Below are 17,460 nucleotides of genomic sequence, written 5' to 3' on the forward strand. Positions count from 1 at the left end.
AAGCTTTCAATTGTCAATTTCTTTTGAATGCAGCATTATCACTGGCCACACAGGGGTGGGATTTGTTCGTGATACCATAACGTTGAAGGCTTATGATCGTGTCACATATTTTTACTGATCCAGATTAGTATCAGGCTTTTATTTATAAGTTTTTTTTTATTCAAATAGCGAAAGAGTAGAGAGGGATTTTATCATCTCTTTACTTTGTTATAAATTATTTTTTCATTCAAGGTTAGAAGAAACTGGTTTGAGTGATCCCTCCCCACGCAGAGCAGCTCAGAGATAGGGCTGGAAGCTTCTACAAGCCGGAAGAAGAGAACCAACGAGGAGGTGAGAAAAATGAACCCATTTAACCTCGTTACAATAGATTTATGATTTTTAAACCACATCCCAGCTTTTAATTTGCTTCAAATCATGTGCATATTTATGTTTAAAATCTTAAAAGTTACCAAAATACAATTTAGGTGTTCAGTTGTTTTTCTCCCTTTAATGGTAGATTTAGCCCCACTTTTGTTTCGGAAACAGCTGATCAGTAAACACATCTACATCTCTTAAGAATAATTTATATGAAATATAAAATCTGTTTCAGTTTATTGATGCTCGTGTTGAAATGTTCGTCTCATTCTTAGGTGGCCACAAGATGTCGCTGTTTTCAACGTTTACGATGGGGGGAGATATATACATAGAAATGCAATTAAACAATATAACACCAATTACAATACATTACGTAGTGTAAATGATTATTGTACTTTAAATGTGACGTTATTATTTAAATAGATTATGTAAATAACACCCCGTCTGAATAATACCTAAAATACAAGTATGATTATAATAAAATTATAAAGAATGCGAAATTCATGTATTCCAATTAAAGTATAATTTACTTATTTTTTTTGTGTATAATTAAAGCACACACCGTATTACGAAGTTATGAATATGTTTACATATTTATATTTGGTAACTGATTTTTATAATATGCAATTTGAATCGGACTGGATATGACTTAAATTAAGAGGATACATCTGCATTCAGTGTTGCTGTTTCAGTTTTTATCTTGTGACTTTAAGTTAGGAGGTGAATCACTGGTTTTTGTGTTTGATGTCAGAACATTTACTGGCACATCTTACTTAAAAAGAAAATCGTCCTTATAGGAGAATTTGAAATTGGACCAATTTTAGTTGAAAAACCTGAATATAAACACAAACATAGTCACATCTGACTATGTTTACTCTGTCATATGTTGTTATGTTACAGCCAAAAACTTCAATGTATTTGATTTGAATTATTATGTGATAGGCCAACACAAAATAGTGCATAATTGTAAAATGGAAGGAAAATCTTTCACAAATGAATATTAGACTGAACATTTTGCCCGTTATTGTCAAAATAGCTCAAGCTCCGTCAGATTCAGTTTATATTAATTTTGTTAATCTTCCCACGAATTCCCAATCTGATTTAGATCTGGACTTTGACTGGGCCATTTTAACACATGAATATGCTTTTATATAAACCATTACAATGTAACTCTGGCTGGATGTTAGGGTCATTGTGCTGCTGGACAGTGAACCTCCGCACGAGTCTCAAGTCTTTTGCAACACCTAAAATGTTTACTTCCAGGATTGCCCTCCATTTAGCTCCATCCATCTCCTCATCAACGCTGCCTAGCTACCCTGTCCCTGCTGAAGAAAGGCATACCCACAGCATGACACTTCTACCACCGGGGTTATAGTGTGTTTTTGGAGGTATGCAGTGTTAGATTTTTGCCATGTATAACATTTTGCATGTAGGCCAGAACCAAACCAGAACATCTGAACATCTTCCACAAGTTTGCTGTGTCCCCTAACTGGCTTGTGAGAAACTGCAAACAGGACTTTCAAATCAATGGGTCCCATTAAGGACAGGTTTGCACTGCATGACCAGTAGAACAGCTTTATTTGTGCTGGGATAAAATTACACACAGCTAGAATCTTATTTACAATTTAAGTGATTTCTGAAGGTAATTGGTTGTACTGGATTTTATTTAGGGATATCGACTGTAAAGGGTGTGAATGCCAATGCACAGCACAATATTCAGATTCTTGTTTGCAAAAACAAACATTTAAATTAGGTATCCTTTCGTTCTATCTCACAAGTATGCACTGCTTTTTGTTGGTCTGTCACATAAAATCCATTGAACTCCAAAAGCTTGTAGCAATATGCGAAAAAAATCTGGGTTTGAATGTTTTTGCAAGGTCCTGTATGTTTAAAACATGATGTGTCGGTCAGTCCTTGCGATTAAGCAATAACAGACATTTTGGCAAAACCAGTCAAAGTAACAGCAAAGCACAGAGCAATTTCCCCTCCCTTTAAAAGGCTGATTCACTGCGTTTCAATGTGGAAGTGATGGGCTCGGTGGCTAGTGTTGCTGCTATCGCAGGCACCCAGCCAACCGAGCAAATGATGACGAAGCCAGATGTGAAGCAATTCGCAACTGCTGACACACACAGTAATGTTGAACTGCACCCTGATATAAATGGACCTCGACAAGTTTCAACTTGTTCAACAAATGCAGAAAACTTTAAAAATACAACCAGGGTTACTTTAATTAGTGGATTATATAACTATATCCATGGGAAATACAAAGGCTTGCAGTGACGGGCTGCTTAGCCTTGATAGTTTAACAATAACAAGGAAATGATTTTGTTTTCTCTTGGGCGGATTTAGGAACAGAGACAAAAACAACTAAACTAGACTAAAAGAAGGGACACCTGTTCAGTCTTACTTCCTCTTAGACTAGTTTAGGTTTATGCTACACTCCTGATGCTAATAATTGACAATAGTCTTCTTGTATTTTAAAAATAGAGCAAGCTGAACAGTCAGATGCCTGTGTTTCACTTCCGTTTTAGGCAAACATGACCCACCATTACATTATGATAGAAGAAAGGAACTGCTTTAAATCACAAAACTCTCTTTTCTAATGATCAGTCTGTTTTCTTAGTTTACTTAATGCATAGTAGGCATTGGTTTCCATAGCGATAAAGAACATCACAATCCCTTCCATCCGTTCTTTGGATTTTCTCCTTAAATTCAAAGCTGGGCCTGTATAGTACGCTGCTCTGTGCTCCAGGAGATGGAGATAGACTGTCCCCCAGAGGAGTCCATAACATCCACGTTCGATGAGGACTCAGTTGAACGGGGAGACGTCAAGGACATGAGGTTGGAGGCGGACGCAGTCATCAACGATGTTCTCTTCGCCGTAGTCGAAATGCACGTCTCGCAAAGCCTCACCAGCGCATCCGATGTGGCCTACATCAACGTGGAGACGAGAGAGGGGAACCGTTACTGTCTGGAGCTGACGGAGGCCGGACTCAGGGTAGGAGACATGAGACAGTCTCAGAGAGACTCTGTTCTTTATGGTTTCTCAAAGAACTAACGAATCTTCTCCTTGAACAGGTGGTGGGCTACGCTTTTGATCAGGTGAATGAGGAGCTAAACACTCAGTATCACGAGACTGTGTACTCTCTTCTGGACACGCTCAGTCCGGGATACAGGGAAGCGTTTGGGAACGCTCTGCTGCAGCGGCTGGAAAAGTTGAAGCAAAACGGACAGTAAAAAGGACAAAGAGCATGTGGGCAACTTTTGAATTGTAAACACCCAAGTTTTTACTTTGGCCTGTTATGTAACGTATAATAGCCTAGTTGCCACTACAATAAAGGCTATGGAGCCCTATTAGCCTAGTTTTTCTTAACATTGAATGACTTCATGTTAGTTTTAGGGACTGCTTCAGATTGGCTGTTCGGGATCTGTTGCAACAGTGTGCTGTTTACTGTGGAAATATCTAATTTCTGTTATAACTTAGTTACTGTAAGTGGAAATTCTGCTCCTTTTTGTACTCGTTGATGATGCAGAGAGCCGTTTATTTTGATCTAGTTTCCACATCTGCTCGCACTGAAGCTGTGACCTGATATCTGCTCAAATAGCTCCTAACCAGTTTTTATTCAGTCTGTATCTCTTGGAAGGAGTTGTTGTAAAGCAAGTTGCCTTAATGAGTGTGGGTTTAAAAAAAAAGTTCATTATTTACTGAGATAACAACACAACTCATTAATACCTCATTCCTCAGTAGTTTGAACAGGCTGAAACAGCATTTAGTCCCACTCATCAAATTCATTTAGATAATTGTTTATTTTTGTAGTGTTTGCATCTTAACTTACAATTTCAGCTGTCCAAATGTTCCTGTTGTTGGTTTTGTATTGAATCTCATGGTTCTGTCAGAAAGCACAGCATTTATTGATCTTCGTGACTTTTGGAGCTGCATTAAACATTTCTTATTGTATATATAACATGTGTCATAACCTAGTCATAATCCATAAGTGTTATGAATTAGGCTGAGAAAAAACCTGTTCTCTATCTGAATTTATACATTTCCTTTCTTGTTGTTCTTTGCCAACAATAAAATCTCAGATGTCAAGTGTCTTGTTTCTTTGATGAAAATATCCCTCAAGTAGTAAAAGTAGAAAGAGGCTCAAGTTAAGGTGGAAGGTTATATTTACAGTATGCTACTTCATGTATCTTATTCTGTTCACTCAATCATTGTCTATTTGGGGCCCACACCATTGATATTTACTGTCACTGAAACATTTTCCACTCTAAACTTAGCCTTGTTCTTATTTCTGTAGCTGATTAAGGACCAGAAATCAAATGTTGCAAATATAGAGTAAATAAATTTGTTCTTTTTAAATCTCCAGAAAAACTGAGTTAACATAGCTGTAGTTTTATGTGCAAATCTTTTGACCTTACATAAGATAGAAATCATACATAATTTCAGTAATTCAGTAAAACATGTATAGATTCACTACACAGTGATAGTTTTGAAGCATTTATTAGTTACAATTATTGTGGCTTACAGCTAATCAAGAACCAGAATTCAGTTTATAAGAAAATTTGAATATATCAAAAAAAGAAACGTTTGACAGAAATGCAAGCCTATTGAGAAGTATGTCCATGTTCTGTACAGTATACACAATCAATGCTTCACCTGGGCTCCTTTTACATGCACTATTGCAGCATTTGCATGGAGGCAGTCAGCCTGTGGAACTGCTGAGGTGTAATGGAAGCCCAGGTCCCCAAATCGTCACAATCTCAAAGCTGCGCTTTTCCTTCCACTCAACTTTCCATTAATGTGCTTAAACACAACACTGTGAAAAGCCAGCTTCTTTAACAGTGGACCTTTAGAAACTAAACCTCCTTGTGGAGGGCATCAATGGCTGTTAAGTGAGTAGATTGTGTGGATCCACATTAAGACTTTCACCAATCTTATATAATAAATCCAAATTTCTGAGAAACTAAATGGGTTTTCATAAGCTATAAGCCATAAAAAATTTTGAAAAAAGGTGCAAACTTGTTCAAACTACAATAGAAAGCAGTTATTACTCCAGTTAGACATCTCTATCACTTTGGTTGCATATTTTCTTACAGCAGCCAGTGCAACAGATCATGTAGCAGGACAGCATGAAATATTACAAAGTATTAGTAAAGAAACAGTTTTTAGACTACACAGCAGTCGGTAAACATTTGCACAGTGGTGGAATGTTGTTCATTTTCAACACTTGTCTCTTAAAATTGAACATTAGGCACTAAACACAAAATGTGTGGCATTTTGGCAGATTTAATGTGTGTGCAGTGAGCCATGAAATCAGTAGAGAGAAATAAAATTTGAAGAAAAAATCTAACAAGAATCATTGGCGATATTTAAAATTTTGCTCAAAGCTGAATCCCTTTTGGAAAGAAGTTTGTCCGAGGTTCTTTTGTTACGCTGGCTCAGTTCACAATCTGAACCGGGAATTTGATGCAGAACAGGTCTTTGTTGTTGTCATCTCTCAGTTCCCACTCCACAACACATTTTATCTAGAAATGCAGAAGAAAGTCAGTGATCACAGTGCATCGCGCCTACTTCATCAGTCTAGACAAAATGATCCGACAGACCACAAAAACAGTCACACATACAAATTTAAAAGGTAACGCATGAAAAGCTGAGAATCATACTTACAGAAGGATATTCGGACTTGACTGGTAATAAGGCCTGATAGTTATAGTTTTGCCCCTTCTTGATGGGACATTGGATGCCAGACCTGCATCCATCTGGCACAGGGATGGGGAAAGGGAGCGGGACACCTCCAACAATACCGTGAACCACAGCTGTGCTCTTGTCACTATCCACATCTTTAAGAGGATGTATTAAAACAGAATTCAATATACATATTTAGGTTGGGCAGATGAAAGTAATTCAAAGAGAAAAATACCACGCACTGCTAATGAATGTGACATTGACGCTGTAGGAGTCTCCTTTGTGAAGCTGGCATGGCTCAGAAGGACAAGGGTTGATGTCTACACTGATCACTTTGCCTGAAGTGGAGCCTGGGGACAAAGGTGGAAAAAAAGAAACTGTCTTTGTAGGATAGCTTTAATCCGATGATGAAGCGAAACAAAGTATGAGTTTAGAGATAATCTTAACATTAAGAATTAAAATCTAATTACAGTAGACTACTACTCCTTAATCTGTATGAGTGATCTGAAGTTGCTTTAGACATTGTTCAGAAACACACCATTCAGGGAGTCAAAAAATGATTGAAAAAGGAGAAAAAGAACTGCAAAAAATCTTAGCCTGCTCAGCTAAAATGATTTCAAACAATGGGTTTGTCTGTACAAACTTGGCAATAAAGCAGATTCTGATTCTGAAACCAAAACCAGGAAGACATTAGAGAAAATGCCCTTAAGATTTGGCTAAAACGCCATGACTCACCCAAAGAGCATCCCTGAAATAATCAAAGTAGGTAGAGATGTAAGGAGGTTCTCAGAAGTAGTAGGTTTATACAACTAAATTCGTTCAGTAATCCTCAGGAAAGGTCAATCTTTAAGCATTTTTCTGTTTTTACAGTAAACAAATTTGTAAAAGAAAATACAGACACTGATTTCGTTTTCCCCTCGTCCTGACAGATTAAATCCATTTTTCTATTACTTTTTTTGACTTGAATTATACAATATGCAGTTTTCCCAATTCAGTTGCATGCATGGAACTCAAAGCTAGACTTTTAATCTTTACTTAAAAAACAGAAATGCTATTTTTAAAACAGCTGTATATTTAAGCCAGCAATTGATAAGATCACTGGTCTCAGGTCATTTTTAGATTGTGTAGAAATTTGGGAACCGCTCATCAATGAAAAGCTTCCTGAGTCCAAAGTATAAAGTTAAAAATCTTCGAGCTGATTCATTCAATAGTAGTCAGTGATTTAATCACGTTGTCCTAGTCAAATCAGGTGGGATTTCAGGATTAACGTTCAGGTTTCATCATTGGCTTTTTTTTAGCCCGATAGCTGACAGACCTGATAAAAGACCTGATCGGCCACATTTAGTCTAATTTCTTTCAAATTAAATATTAAACTTCCCCTTTAAAATAAATTTTGAGTAAATAAGGTCGTTTAACAGAAATAACCCTACAATTTCGTTTCTAAACACTGAAATGCCCAAATCTCAAGCCCTTTTAAAGTTTTATTTTAAATTCTTCGTCATATTTGTATTTAACCAGGAAGACAGATGAGTTGGCACTAAACAGAGGAGGAAATCTCGATAAAATGAAGTAAAACTCACCGCAGTCGATGTATTTCACCGGCTGCGCCCAGGTAAGTCCCGTCAAGCAAAACACAACGATCAAACCAGTGCGAACATCCATGTTTCTGTCCTTCTTTAGCGTACCCTAAAACAGAAAAAAAAAACAAAAAAAAAACATCCATTATCAAAATGAGCTACATCAACTTTTATGTCGGTAACTTAAAAAACGTGTTGAAAACTGACTGCAGTTTCATCGGACTGATCAAAAAGTTTACAAGGAATCAACCCGTCGCAACTTCTTGGACGCTAATAAACACGAACAGGACGAGTCTTCTGTGTCACCTAAGTATCTACTGTAGTACTTAGACGTTCAAAACTCTAAATACTCAAAACGTACCTTAAACGAGACTACCTCCACAGTGACTTGTTATTTCCCCTGAATCACGCGATTCAAGTCACACCTTTTCTCCTCAATCTTCTTCTCTGCGCATCCGAAGCAGCTTCAGTCTGTCAGGGTGAAATACTGCCACCTACAGGATTGACGAAATACTGCCACCTACAGGATTGACCCACATTCAACGCCGCTCAAAGTCTGATTTACAGTTTGTGAACAATAAAAGTGCATATCTAGAATTGTCTGTCTAGCTAATTTATACGACATATCAGACAAAGTTATATTTCAAAATATATCAAAATTGTCTTAGTTTTAAGTGGAAATGAAACACCGGTACATAAGAGTGATATAAATAAATCTTCTGAGGAGGGAGGCTTGAGTATAATTGACTTTGGCCCAGTGAATGGCGCCCTCAAATAAAATGGCTGTAAAGAATTATGAACATCTTTTGGAGAAGTTGGAGGTTTGCGGTTTTATTTCAAACTACCTATAAATTATTTTAATTTTTGTCCAATACTTGAAATTTTAAGTGTAACTTCTCTCCCCATGCTGGTTCGACTTGAATTAACAGATTTATACTAATAAAAAGAAAATTTCTCTTTTACAAAGATTGGATGGAGTGGGGTACTTGTAACACTTCATGGATGATCATTGCAACTTTTTTATATGTTTGTTGGTAGGCATGAGCTGAAATAGTACTAATGTCCAATTAAATATAATAAGTAAAGCAATTCCCCTGGCAATGATCCTACTATTGAGAGGTATGCTGACATATTCAATAATTATCCCAAAATAAAGTTCTTTATTTTTATTATTGGTGACAGTTTTAGAGATAACAAATGCAAAAGTACAATTCTGAGGTCACCTCTAAGCTCAATATGTTTTCCATCTGCATCAAAAATAAACTATTTGTTTCAGAATTTTACTGTCACAGTTTGGAGGAGGGTGCCTCCTTCAGAAAAGTATAAAAGGTTTACTTTAATTTTTTTAAGGTAACGTATCAAAGCAAAGATTGTGTTATGCAACAATTTCAACATCGATTTTTTTTTAATTACTGTTGTCCAGTAAACAGGTTTTGGACAGTTTTCCAGTTTTGCATCTGCCTTTAGTACAGTAATTCATCCTTTAACATATAATGTGGTGACAACAGGATGTCAAATGGAGGAAAATACATGAGTTTGTGAATGATAATTTGCTTCTTTTGCCAGAATTTGTACACATACATGTGGATATCTCAAACCCATCCCAATTGTACTGCATTTTTTTTTAAACAAAGTACAACATTCTAGTGTTAACCCAGCTTGAACATTTAAAAAGCCCAACTTTTGTTGGATTACATAAACAATTTGCCACTTGAGAAATGTTTTGTTTTTTATTTCGCGACACTTGTTAAATTTGTTTTGGTTTGTTGTTCTCATAGTACAGCTCATTTGTACAAAACGAAAGCAGTTTATATTTTTAGAACATGTGCCAAGTTTGACTTGTCAACAAACTTTCCTTAAAAAAAATTGTATTCCTTTATTTTTCATTTTTGTAATGACTGGTAAAAAAATTATCTTAATGTTTTTTTTTCCGCCTAAATATTTTTTTCGCCACAAGAACACGCTGCTACGTGTAGCTGTATTTAATTGGCAGATGTTTTGACGAATCACATAGCAGTAATGCAAAGAAATGGGCGTGACTATCAGATTGACAAATATTACAACCAATAGGAGCCCTCCCAGTGTGTTGCTACGTGGGTGGAATTAAATTTACCGACGTCTATTATGGAAGATGTCTGTGTTTAAAGGAGCAATGATAACTGCGTCAAGGTCAAAATTACTAAGCCTTGTGAGGTAATGTTAACGTTTCAACATATTTTAAAAATAATTATAAACCTCTCTTAGACGTAGCATATTCAAATGCTGTTTTAGAGCTTAAAGGTAGCTTTTCTGTTGGTGTTTATCTTTGTTAGCATGCTAGCCATCGGTTCAACTGTTAGGTAACGCTACGTCTCATAGTTAGCTCAGCTGATAGTTGCTTTAAAAATCCTTTTAGCAGCCTTCATATAAACACATCTCCGTGTTTCTTTAGAGCACCTGCTCTCTTAAACAACCTCGGCGTTAGGCAGGAGCTCTACCGGCTTCCTGAAAGCTCCCAACCGCTTTTCATAGTGGGGCAACGGTTTTTCAGCAGCGCCTCCGTCCGGAAGGAGATGTCTGGGGAGTCGAGTCCATCAGACGATAAGGTGCGCCTCACAGAGTCATGCGTGAAGGTACGTAAATACTCATGATCAGATGAAGTAAAAAGTACTGTAATATATTTGAAACATATTTAAAGTGTGTCACGTGTAAATATTTATTGATGCTTTAAAAAGGTGGTCAGAAACGAAATTCTTCTACACCTAATCGTTATTTTTAGTGACTGTAATCTGTTCTTAGAAAAACACGAAAGAAGTTAGACAGTTTGTAGTTAGGATGGATAAATAGTTAAAATTAGAGATGCACTTATGACTTTCATGCCCAACACAGATTTTTCTTTGACCATTTTGACTGATTATGAGTTGTTTTTTCATACTGAGGGCTATAATGCATAAAGAAGAAAGAAATGTGCTGCCTGATCTTTGATGTCGTATCTTTGAGTCCAGTGGAAAACAAAGGAATTTTATGAACCTTTTATGAACCATCAAAGCATATGCACCTAACCTTCATCTGATTTTTCTGTTTTTAACTTGTCAATCCCCAATCATCAATTGTAAAAATTACAGGCACTTTGTAAAAGTCCCTGCAATTTTAAAGGAGAAAAATAAGGTGTGTAGACGTTTTTAAATCGACTGTATCTAACTAAAGTACTTTGAAACCTCAATGTTAAAATCATCTGGTGCTCTATAAAACCACAGATACTCTGTTCTGTTCAATACAGAGGCTATCAGAAATCATGGAGAAGGGTGAGTACTTAAGAATACAAGTGGAGGGAGGAGGCTGCTCTGGATTCCAGTACAAGTTTTCTGTAGATTGCAACAAGAATGAAGAGGACAGGTAAACTTTTCCACACATCCAGCTCTCAAAATATTCTTCTACACTGATGCTGTGGTCTCTTTCTTGTCTTCTAATCCACCCCTGGATTCCTTCTTCTCTTTTTAGAGTATTCGAGCAGGCGGGAGTGGGCATCATTGTTGACCAGGAGAGTCTGGAGTTCGTGAAGGGATCCACTGTGGACTTCAGTCAGGAGCTGATCCGCTCCACCTTTCAGGTGCTCAAGAACCCTCAGGCGGATCATGGCTGCTCCTGTGGCAGCTCCTTTTCTGTGAAATTATAGAAGATGCTTCACTGAGATTTGACATTAATGGGTACATCTGTCTAGTTATTTACTGTTGCATTGCTGCAAGGCCTCATGTTTGTGAAAGGGGTAGTACCAGTTTATAATACTACTGACAGAAAATAAACTTTAACTTGAGCAAAACAGAAATCAGCATCCTTTACATGGGGACATTGTAAGTACACAATCACCACTTGCAACTTAAATGATTTCACGTTCATTTGCTTCAAATGGGTTGATTAAAGAGACTCAGTTCCACCGTTAATTGTTGTGGGTAATGACATTAAGGTTCAACAGTTACAAGGAATATGTATCTGTTGAATTCTCCTTCACAGCTCGTAGCGTTCCATTACCACATTATGTTACTTGGATCTCATCAGGTTTTTATTGCAAAGTGTTTCAGAAAAGCAACACAGGTCAGGATTAGGTGCAGACAAATGAACAGAAAGTTGTCTGTAATGGAAGGTGGATTATGCAGTTGAATTTTATCAGCTTTAATAGTTGATACTAAGATGCAAACACTATGTTCACCTAATAATCTAGTGAGTAAAGGCATTGGTTTTTATCTGAATTGGTTCTGTTCCACAAGTAATGCAGAACCTGGGGAATAATTTGCCAGCTTTTGTTTGTGTGATTGTGAGAAGCGAAGTGAATGAAAAACAGATGTTTTAGTTATTCAGTTTATTTAAAGATCCATACAAGCAGCTGATGGTTTCCAGCAAAACAAAAGTTCTTTTCAGTGTTTAGATTTTCCTTTATGTAAATAAGTCATAACTGCCATATGATTGTAAAGGTTTAATTTATAATGTTTTGATCTGGAATAAATGAAGTGACTTGTTAAATAAATTTGTGATGTCATAAATGCAAAAAGTAAAACCTAAAAAATAATATAATTCTAGTACTTATTTTTCTTTTAATTTTAAAATTTGACATTGCACGTTTTGATAAAACTTGGTAAACTTTGTAGATTTTGCACACTTAGTAACAGTGAGGCAAAATGGCTCTTTTGATTGTGAAGGTTGCAGATCCCTGGATTAAACAGGCCATAGTAACTCTGGAGGAGCTGCAGAGATCCACAGCTCATATGGGGGAATCTGATGACATGAGAACTATTAAACAGACCACAAAACTGGCCTTGATGTAAAAGTGGGAAACAGCAGTTTTTGAAAGAAAACCATAAGATGTCCCATTTAAAGTTTGACACAACCCATGTAGGGGGACACAGCAAACGTGTGAGAAGGTGCTCTGGTCAGATGACACCCAAATTAAACTATTTGACCTATAAGCAAAACATCATGTGTGCCAGAAAACTTTCACTGCACCCCTCATGGTGACTGGTGGTGGCAGCATTATGCTGTGGGGATGGTTTTTCTTTTGCCAGGAGGGACATTGATGCTGGTCAGAGTGGAAGATGGGTGGTGCTAAATACAGGTTCAAGGGGTGTGAATACTTTTGACAGTCAGTGGCTGTCAAGCATATATATTTACTGTAAATTAAATTTTATGTCAACATGCTCATAAAAGCCATAAGATTGAAAAAGGAAATTAATTTTTTTTATTAAAGTGGAGTTTAAGAAACACTTCACAAAAATATACAAAAAGAATATCTACAGATGATATATACAATGATGAAATGTAAATCAAAATTTGCAGCAACATTTGTTTAGTAGTTAGTATATAAATACAAGGAAATTGTTTTGCACTTTATATTCGACTCTGATAAACATTCCATTTCCACAATAAATGTTATTACACAAAACATTAATTACTCTCCATAAAAGTCACACTGTTCATATTCAAGGAAACACAACAATAATAGCAGCACACCCAAGAAAGTGACGGCAAAAACTGCAACAGTGCGTTAAGAGGTCAATGGTCAATATACAGCAGTTGTTTTATTTTTTCTGTTTATTTTCTGAGGAATTTGGTCGGGACAGATTGTCTTCCTGTAAGCCATGCACACTCATACAACCACAAAACGGGTCCTCTAACAAATATAACGTCATGAGGGAAACATTGCTGAAGGGAGGTCCGAGGTCAACAACACGACCACGTAACTCATAAATGATTCACCAGGGCAACACAGTGACCAGGTCAGGTGTACAGTGCATAGTATGCTTTGGCATGCTGACATCCAGAACATAACATTGGATGTTACATTCAGGAGGAAGGCCACGAGATTTAGAGTAACCAGTAAAAAAAAACAACAAAACAAATGATTTCATGATCCAAAAGATACCAAAACACACCCCAAATCTTCACAGACACTCAGATTAAGGCTGATTCATTAATGCTACATGTTTTAAAAAATGGCATTATCAGAAACACAACTTTATAGGCCTGTCGAGTGTAGAGATGTACACAGATAGCTCTTTTTTCAAAAATAATTCACTGAATGATATGCACACATTAGGTTCTTTTTTATAATTAGTATGTGATATACAAGAGTCTGTATGCTCTCCACCTGTTTTCGTGTTCACAACTGAAATGAAAATGAGTTCAGCACACATGCATGCACCAAGGTTTGAGGCAGTAAATCGAATCACGACTTTAACTCATCAAGCTGCCGCAACTGTCCTCCTCCACATCCCTCTTTCCCTCCATGGAGCTACGATGGGAGATGCTGATGCTCCTCTGATGGAGGACGCTGGTCTTGGAGGGATTCTCAGTGAGGGGCGTGGACACACCTCCACACAAAGAGGCTGCAAATGAAAGAACTGAAGTTAAAAATGAATGCATCAGTTACAGTGGTCCTAAACATGAAGCCAGGGTACCATGAAATGGTTTAAATCAAAGTATGTTCATGTGTTAAAATGGCCCAGTTAAAGTCCAGACTTTAATCCAGTTGAGAATTTGTGGAAGGACTTGAAACCTGATGTTCACAGATGTTCTCTATCCAATCTGGCTGAGCTTGAGGCATTTCGCAAAGAAAAAGGGGCAAAAATTACATTCTCCAGAAAGCTGTTACAAACAAACCCAAAAGGAGCTGCAGCTGTAAATCCGGTGAAGCAAAGAAAACGTGAAAACCAACCACTCCCACTTTACAATTATGCACTACACCTCAAAATCTCAGCATAATGCATTTAAGCATGTGGCTGCAACCTGTGATGCTGCCCTGTCAAGTCATTTAAAACCTTTGTCAGCCTCAGTCGTACCTCCTGTCATCTCCGCCGGCGCTGACGACAAACCGATCTCCATTTGTGAAGCGTACATTTGTCAGATGAGCAGAATGGCCCAGGAAGCGTTTGTGTTTAGCCTAAAAGAAAATATATCAGCAGACACACGTCACAGTCATCTATGAAAAAATATTGATGCAACACTTAAAACTGTCTGGAAGAAAAAACAGGTTATGCAGAAAGCACTCAGCTGAACACCGGATGCACGTCATCTCCACATTTATAAAGCAGATACTAACAAGCATCACTGCTGATCAGCAACGTGACCAAGATTCATTCTCAGCTCTGATAAACATGAGAACTAATCTCATAACATAGCATCCTATTGACTGGACTGTAAATAATTATTGCTCTAAAAACGTGCAGTGGGTTAAATGTTTACCATTTCAGTTCATGGACAACCACATATCACTAATTACCACTAGGGGGCAATAAAGAACCGAAGTGACCTGAACATTATAATGTCAACGGCATTCAAAAATATGCAACCTTCATGGAACAATGTAAAGACAAAAAATAATTAGAATAGTAAAAATAATATAAAACTATACTTACAAACTTCTCTGGAGAGGGAAAGTCAAACAGCTTTACCATTCCAAAATCATCTCCAGTGACAATGTTTAGGCCCGAATGGGACACACAAGCACAGGTCACATCCACTTTATCAGCATTACGGGACCAGATTCCTACAACTTCGTCTCCCAGGACGCTGTAAAAACACACATATCACAATGTATTTTTTTCTCACTCCCAACATTCACAAAGGAAGTATGCAGTACCATCTAAAGGTACAACCAAAAACTTAAATGTATTTTATCAAGTTTTAATGTGATAAACCAACACTAAGTAATGCATAACTGTGAAGTGGAAGAGGAAAATGCATTTTGTATGTCTCTAACAGCTTTTCACATCTAGACTGAAATTCTAGCAAATTCCTCTTTGTGAAGCAGCTCAGCTCAGGCAGATTGGAAGGAGAGCCTCTGTGAACTAAGACTTCTAGTCTTGCCACAGATTCTCAACTGGATTTAGGTCTGGACTTTGACTGGGCCTTTCTAACACGAGTGTGCTTTGATCAAAACCATTCCATTGTAGCTCTGGTTGGATGTTTTAGGGTGGTTGTTCTGCTGGAAGATGAACCTCCACCACAGTTTCAAGTGTTCTGCAGCCTCAGCCACATGTACAACCTGAGCCTCAGTCCGGTGAAGGTCCCTGTCCTGTCATCATGGATTTGTGGACTGAGTGCCAGTAAGACGAAGGAGATGGTGATCATCTTCAGGAGAAGGACACCACCTCACTCACCAGTGAACATCCAGGGGAAGGACATTGAGTCAGTTGGCAGTTTTAATTACCTGGGTGTTCACCTCAACAATAAACTGGACTGGTCCTATAACACCGACGCCCTGTACAAGAAGGGCCAGAGTTGCCTCCACCTTCTGGGGAGACTGATGTTCTTCGGAGTGTGCAGGCCTTTGCTCAGGACCTTTAATGACTCTTTGGTAGCCTCTGCCATCCTCTACGCTATTGTCTGCTGGGCTCTAGGCAGCACAGAGCGGGACAGGAAGAGACTGAACTAGCTGGTTAGGAGGGCCAGTTCTGTCCTAGGCTGCCCACTTGACTCTGTGGAGGTGGTGGGTGAGAGGAGGATGTTTGCCAAGCTCACATCCATCATGGATAAAACCTCTCATCCACTCCACCGGACTGTAGAGGAGCTGAGCAGCTCCTTCAGTGGCCAACTGAGACACCCTCAGTGCAGGAAGGAGCGCTACCGCAGGTCCTTCATCCCCACCGCTGTCCGACTGTTGTATAATAACTTGTGCAATAACCTCTGTAATTGTCAATACCTGCAATCATTTTAGCACAATCATCTCCACCACTTGTTGAACATACGCTATTTTATTTTATTATTACTACTTGTTTTTGCACATTTAACTTAATGATATCCTAACTATCTGCACCCTACTTGTGTGTTACTAAGAGCTGCTGTAACAAATTAATTTCTCCATTGTGAGATCAATACCATCTATGTTATTTATGAAGATAACTGGTTGCTCTGGATTTTATTTAGGGCGTATCAAAGCGAAGGGGGCAGAATACATATGCATGTGAAACTTTACAGATTTTGAAATGCTTTTCCTTAGATTTCACAGTTTTGCACTGCCATGTGCGTTGGTATGACTACCCCATAAAATCCCACTAAAATAAACAGACGTCTGTTTGTAACCTGATAAAATAAGTAAAAGTTTAAGGCTTTTGAGATGCCTGTTACGATATTTGTTACCTTGTCCAGGTAGCCCAGGTAATCCTGTCAATTTGAATCTGTTCTGTGATCTGCCTCCCAAATGGCACTTCATACACGAGCCGCTTGTAAGCACCTGTGGATATCTGTGTAACAGCAATGAGATTCAGAAATAGAACAGCCACAGAAGGTTGGAGTTATGATGAGATGCTAATCGATGTCTGTACCTGGATGTAGGAGCTGTCTGCAGAAAAATCCATCTGCATGACGAAGCTGGGAATGTCCCTGCAGCAGTTGATGCGGTTCAGCTGCGGGCCGAGCGTCAGGTCGTAGAAATCAACGGCGCACTCAGTGGAGCCGACAGCCAAGTAGCGAGAATTTGGACTGAACCTGCAACAAAAATGTGCATTTGCCATTTTACCAGAAGAAGTCACAGTTATAGACTTTTTTTTTTGTACACAGGCACACCAGTTACAATACTGTGTTTCTGATTGAACTGCACGCTTCATCACAGTCCACCATCATTACCTGATATCTTGTATAGGGGAACGCCTGTCTCTTTTCTTGCCCCAGATTTTCAGCGAGGCAACCAACAGGATGATGAACTCTCCGTTCTTCATGCCGATGGCCACCATGTCCCCCTCAGGGCTGTAACTGATGGTGTGCGCCGGGTGGCCCAGGTTCACCTTATTTAGCATCTTCTGTTTTCCCACAAGACAACACGAAAACACAGGCTCAGCAAGTTTCCAGAGAAACAAATGATGAGAGAAGTCC

At 38.2% G+C, this 17,460-nt stretch overlaps 4 protein-coding genes across 7 annotated transcripts in view; 2 read left to right on the forward strand and 2 right to left on the reverse strand.

Moving 5' to 3' along the window:
• The first annotated feature begins 72 nt into the window (after nt 1-72).
• Nucleotides 73-4,447, forward strand: LOC124855618 (gsk3b interacting protein). 3 transcript variants are annotated; one of them, XM_047345601.1, is made up of 3 exons: nt 73-330; nt 630-3,352; nt 3,433-4,447. In XM_047345601.1, the coding sequence occupies exons 2-3, from the start codon at nt 3,110-3,112 to the stop codon at nt 3,589-3,591; spliced, it is 402 nt and encodes a 133-aa protein (XP_047201557.1). In that variant the 5' UTR covers nt 73-330; nt 630-3,109; the 3' UTR covers nt 3,592-4,447. The 3 variants fall into 3 exon arrangements, with proteins under 3 accessions (XP_047201557.1, XP_047201556.1, XP_047201555.1); XM_047345600.1 differs by having other exon boundaries at nt 3,073-3,352; XM_047345599.1 differs by having other exon boundaries at nt 74-330; nt 3,107-3,352.
• A 395-nt stretch (nt 4,448-4,842) lies between these two features.
• Nucleotides 4,843-8,088, reverse strand: LOC124855616 (NPC intracellular cholesterol transporter 2-like). 2 transcript variants are annotated; one of them, XM_047345597.1, is made up of 5 exons: nt 7,982-8,088; nt 7,624-7,729; nt 6,286-6,393; nt 6,026-6,198; nt 4,843-5,883 (listed from the first exon to the last, which is right to left on the reverse strand). In XM_047345597.1, exons 2-5 carry the CDS (start codon nt 7,703-7,705, stop codon nt 5,797-5,799), a joined length of 450 nt encoding a protein of 149 aa, XP_047201553.1. In that variant the 5' UTR covers nt 7,706-7,729; nt 7,982-8,088; the 3' UTR covers nt 4,843-5,796. The 2 variants fall into 2 exon arrangements, with proteins under 2 accessions (XP_047201553.1, XP_047201554.1); XM_047345598.1 differs by lacking the exon at nt 7,982-8,088 and adding an exon at nt 7,828-7,972.
• Nucleotides 8,089-9,670: 1,582 nt separating this feature from the next.
• Nucleotides 9,671-12,117, forward strand: isca2 (iron-sulfur cluster assembly 2). Its single transcript, XM_047345114.1, has 4 exons — nt 9,671-9,813; nt 10,052-10,232; nt 10,880-10,995; nt 11,101-12,117. The coding sequence occupies exons 1-4, from the start codon at nt 9,752-9,754 to the stop codon at nt 11,273-11,275; spliced, it is 534 nt and encodes a 177-aa protein (XP_047201070.1). The 5' UTR covers nt 9,671-9,751; the 3' UTR covers nt 11,276-12,117.
• Nucleotides 12,118-12,806: 689 nt separating this feature from the next.
• eml5 (EMAP like 5) overlaps nt 12,807-17,460 on the reverse strand; it is a 55,349-nt gene continuing 50,695 nt past the window's right edge. The window contains exons 39-44 of the mRNA XM_047345115.1: nt 17,215-17,387; nt 16,914-17,076; nt 16,729-16,832; nt 15,006-15,159; nt 14,430-14,530; nt 12,807-13,976 (exon numbers count right to left, since the gene is read on the reverse strand). Coding sequence (XP_047201071.1) covers nt 13,940-13,976; nt 14,430-14,530; nt 15,006-15,159; nt 16,729-16,832; nt 16,914-17,076; nt 17,215-17,387 — 732 coding nt within the window. The 3' untranslated portion in view covers nt 12,807-13,939. The remainder of the gene's footprint in view (nt 13,977-14,429; nt 14,531-15,005; nt 15,160-16,728; nt 16,833-16,913; nt 17,077-17,214; nt 17,388-17,460) is intronic.

The sequence above is a fragment of the Girardinichthys multiradiatus genome, chromosome 19 (assembly GCF_021462225.1).
Source record: "Girardinichthys multiradiatus isolate DD_20200921_A chromosome 19, DD_fGirMul_XY1, whole genome shotgun sequence".
NCBI lineage: Eukaryota > Metazoa > Chordata > Actinopteri > Cyprinodontiformes > Goodeidae > Girardinichthys > Girardinichthys multiradiatus.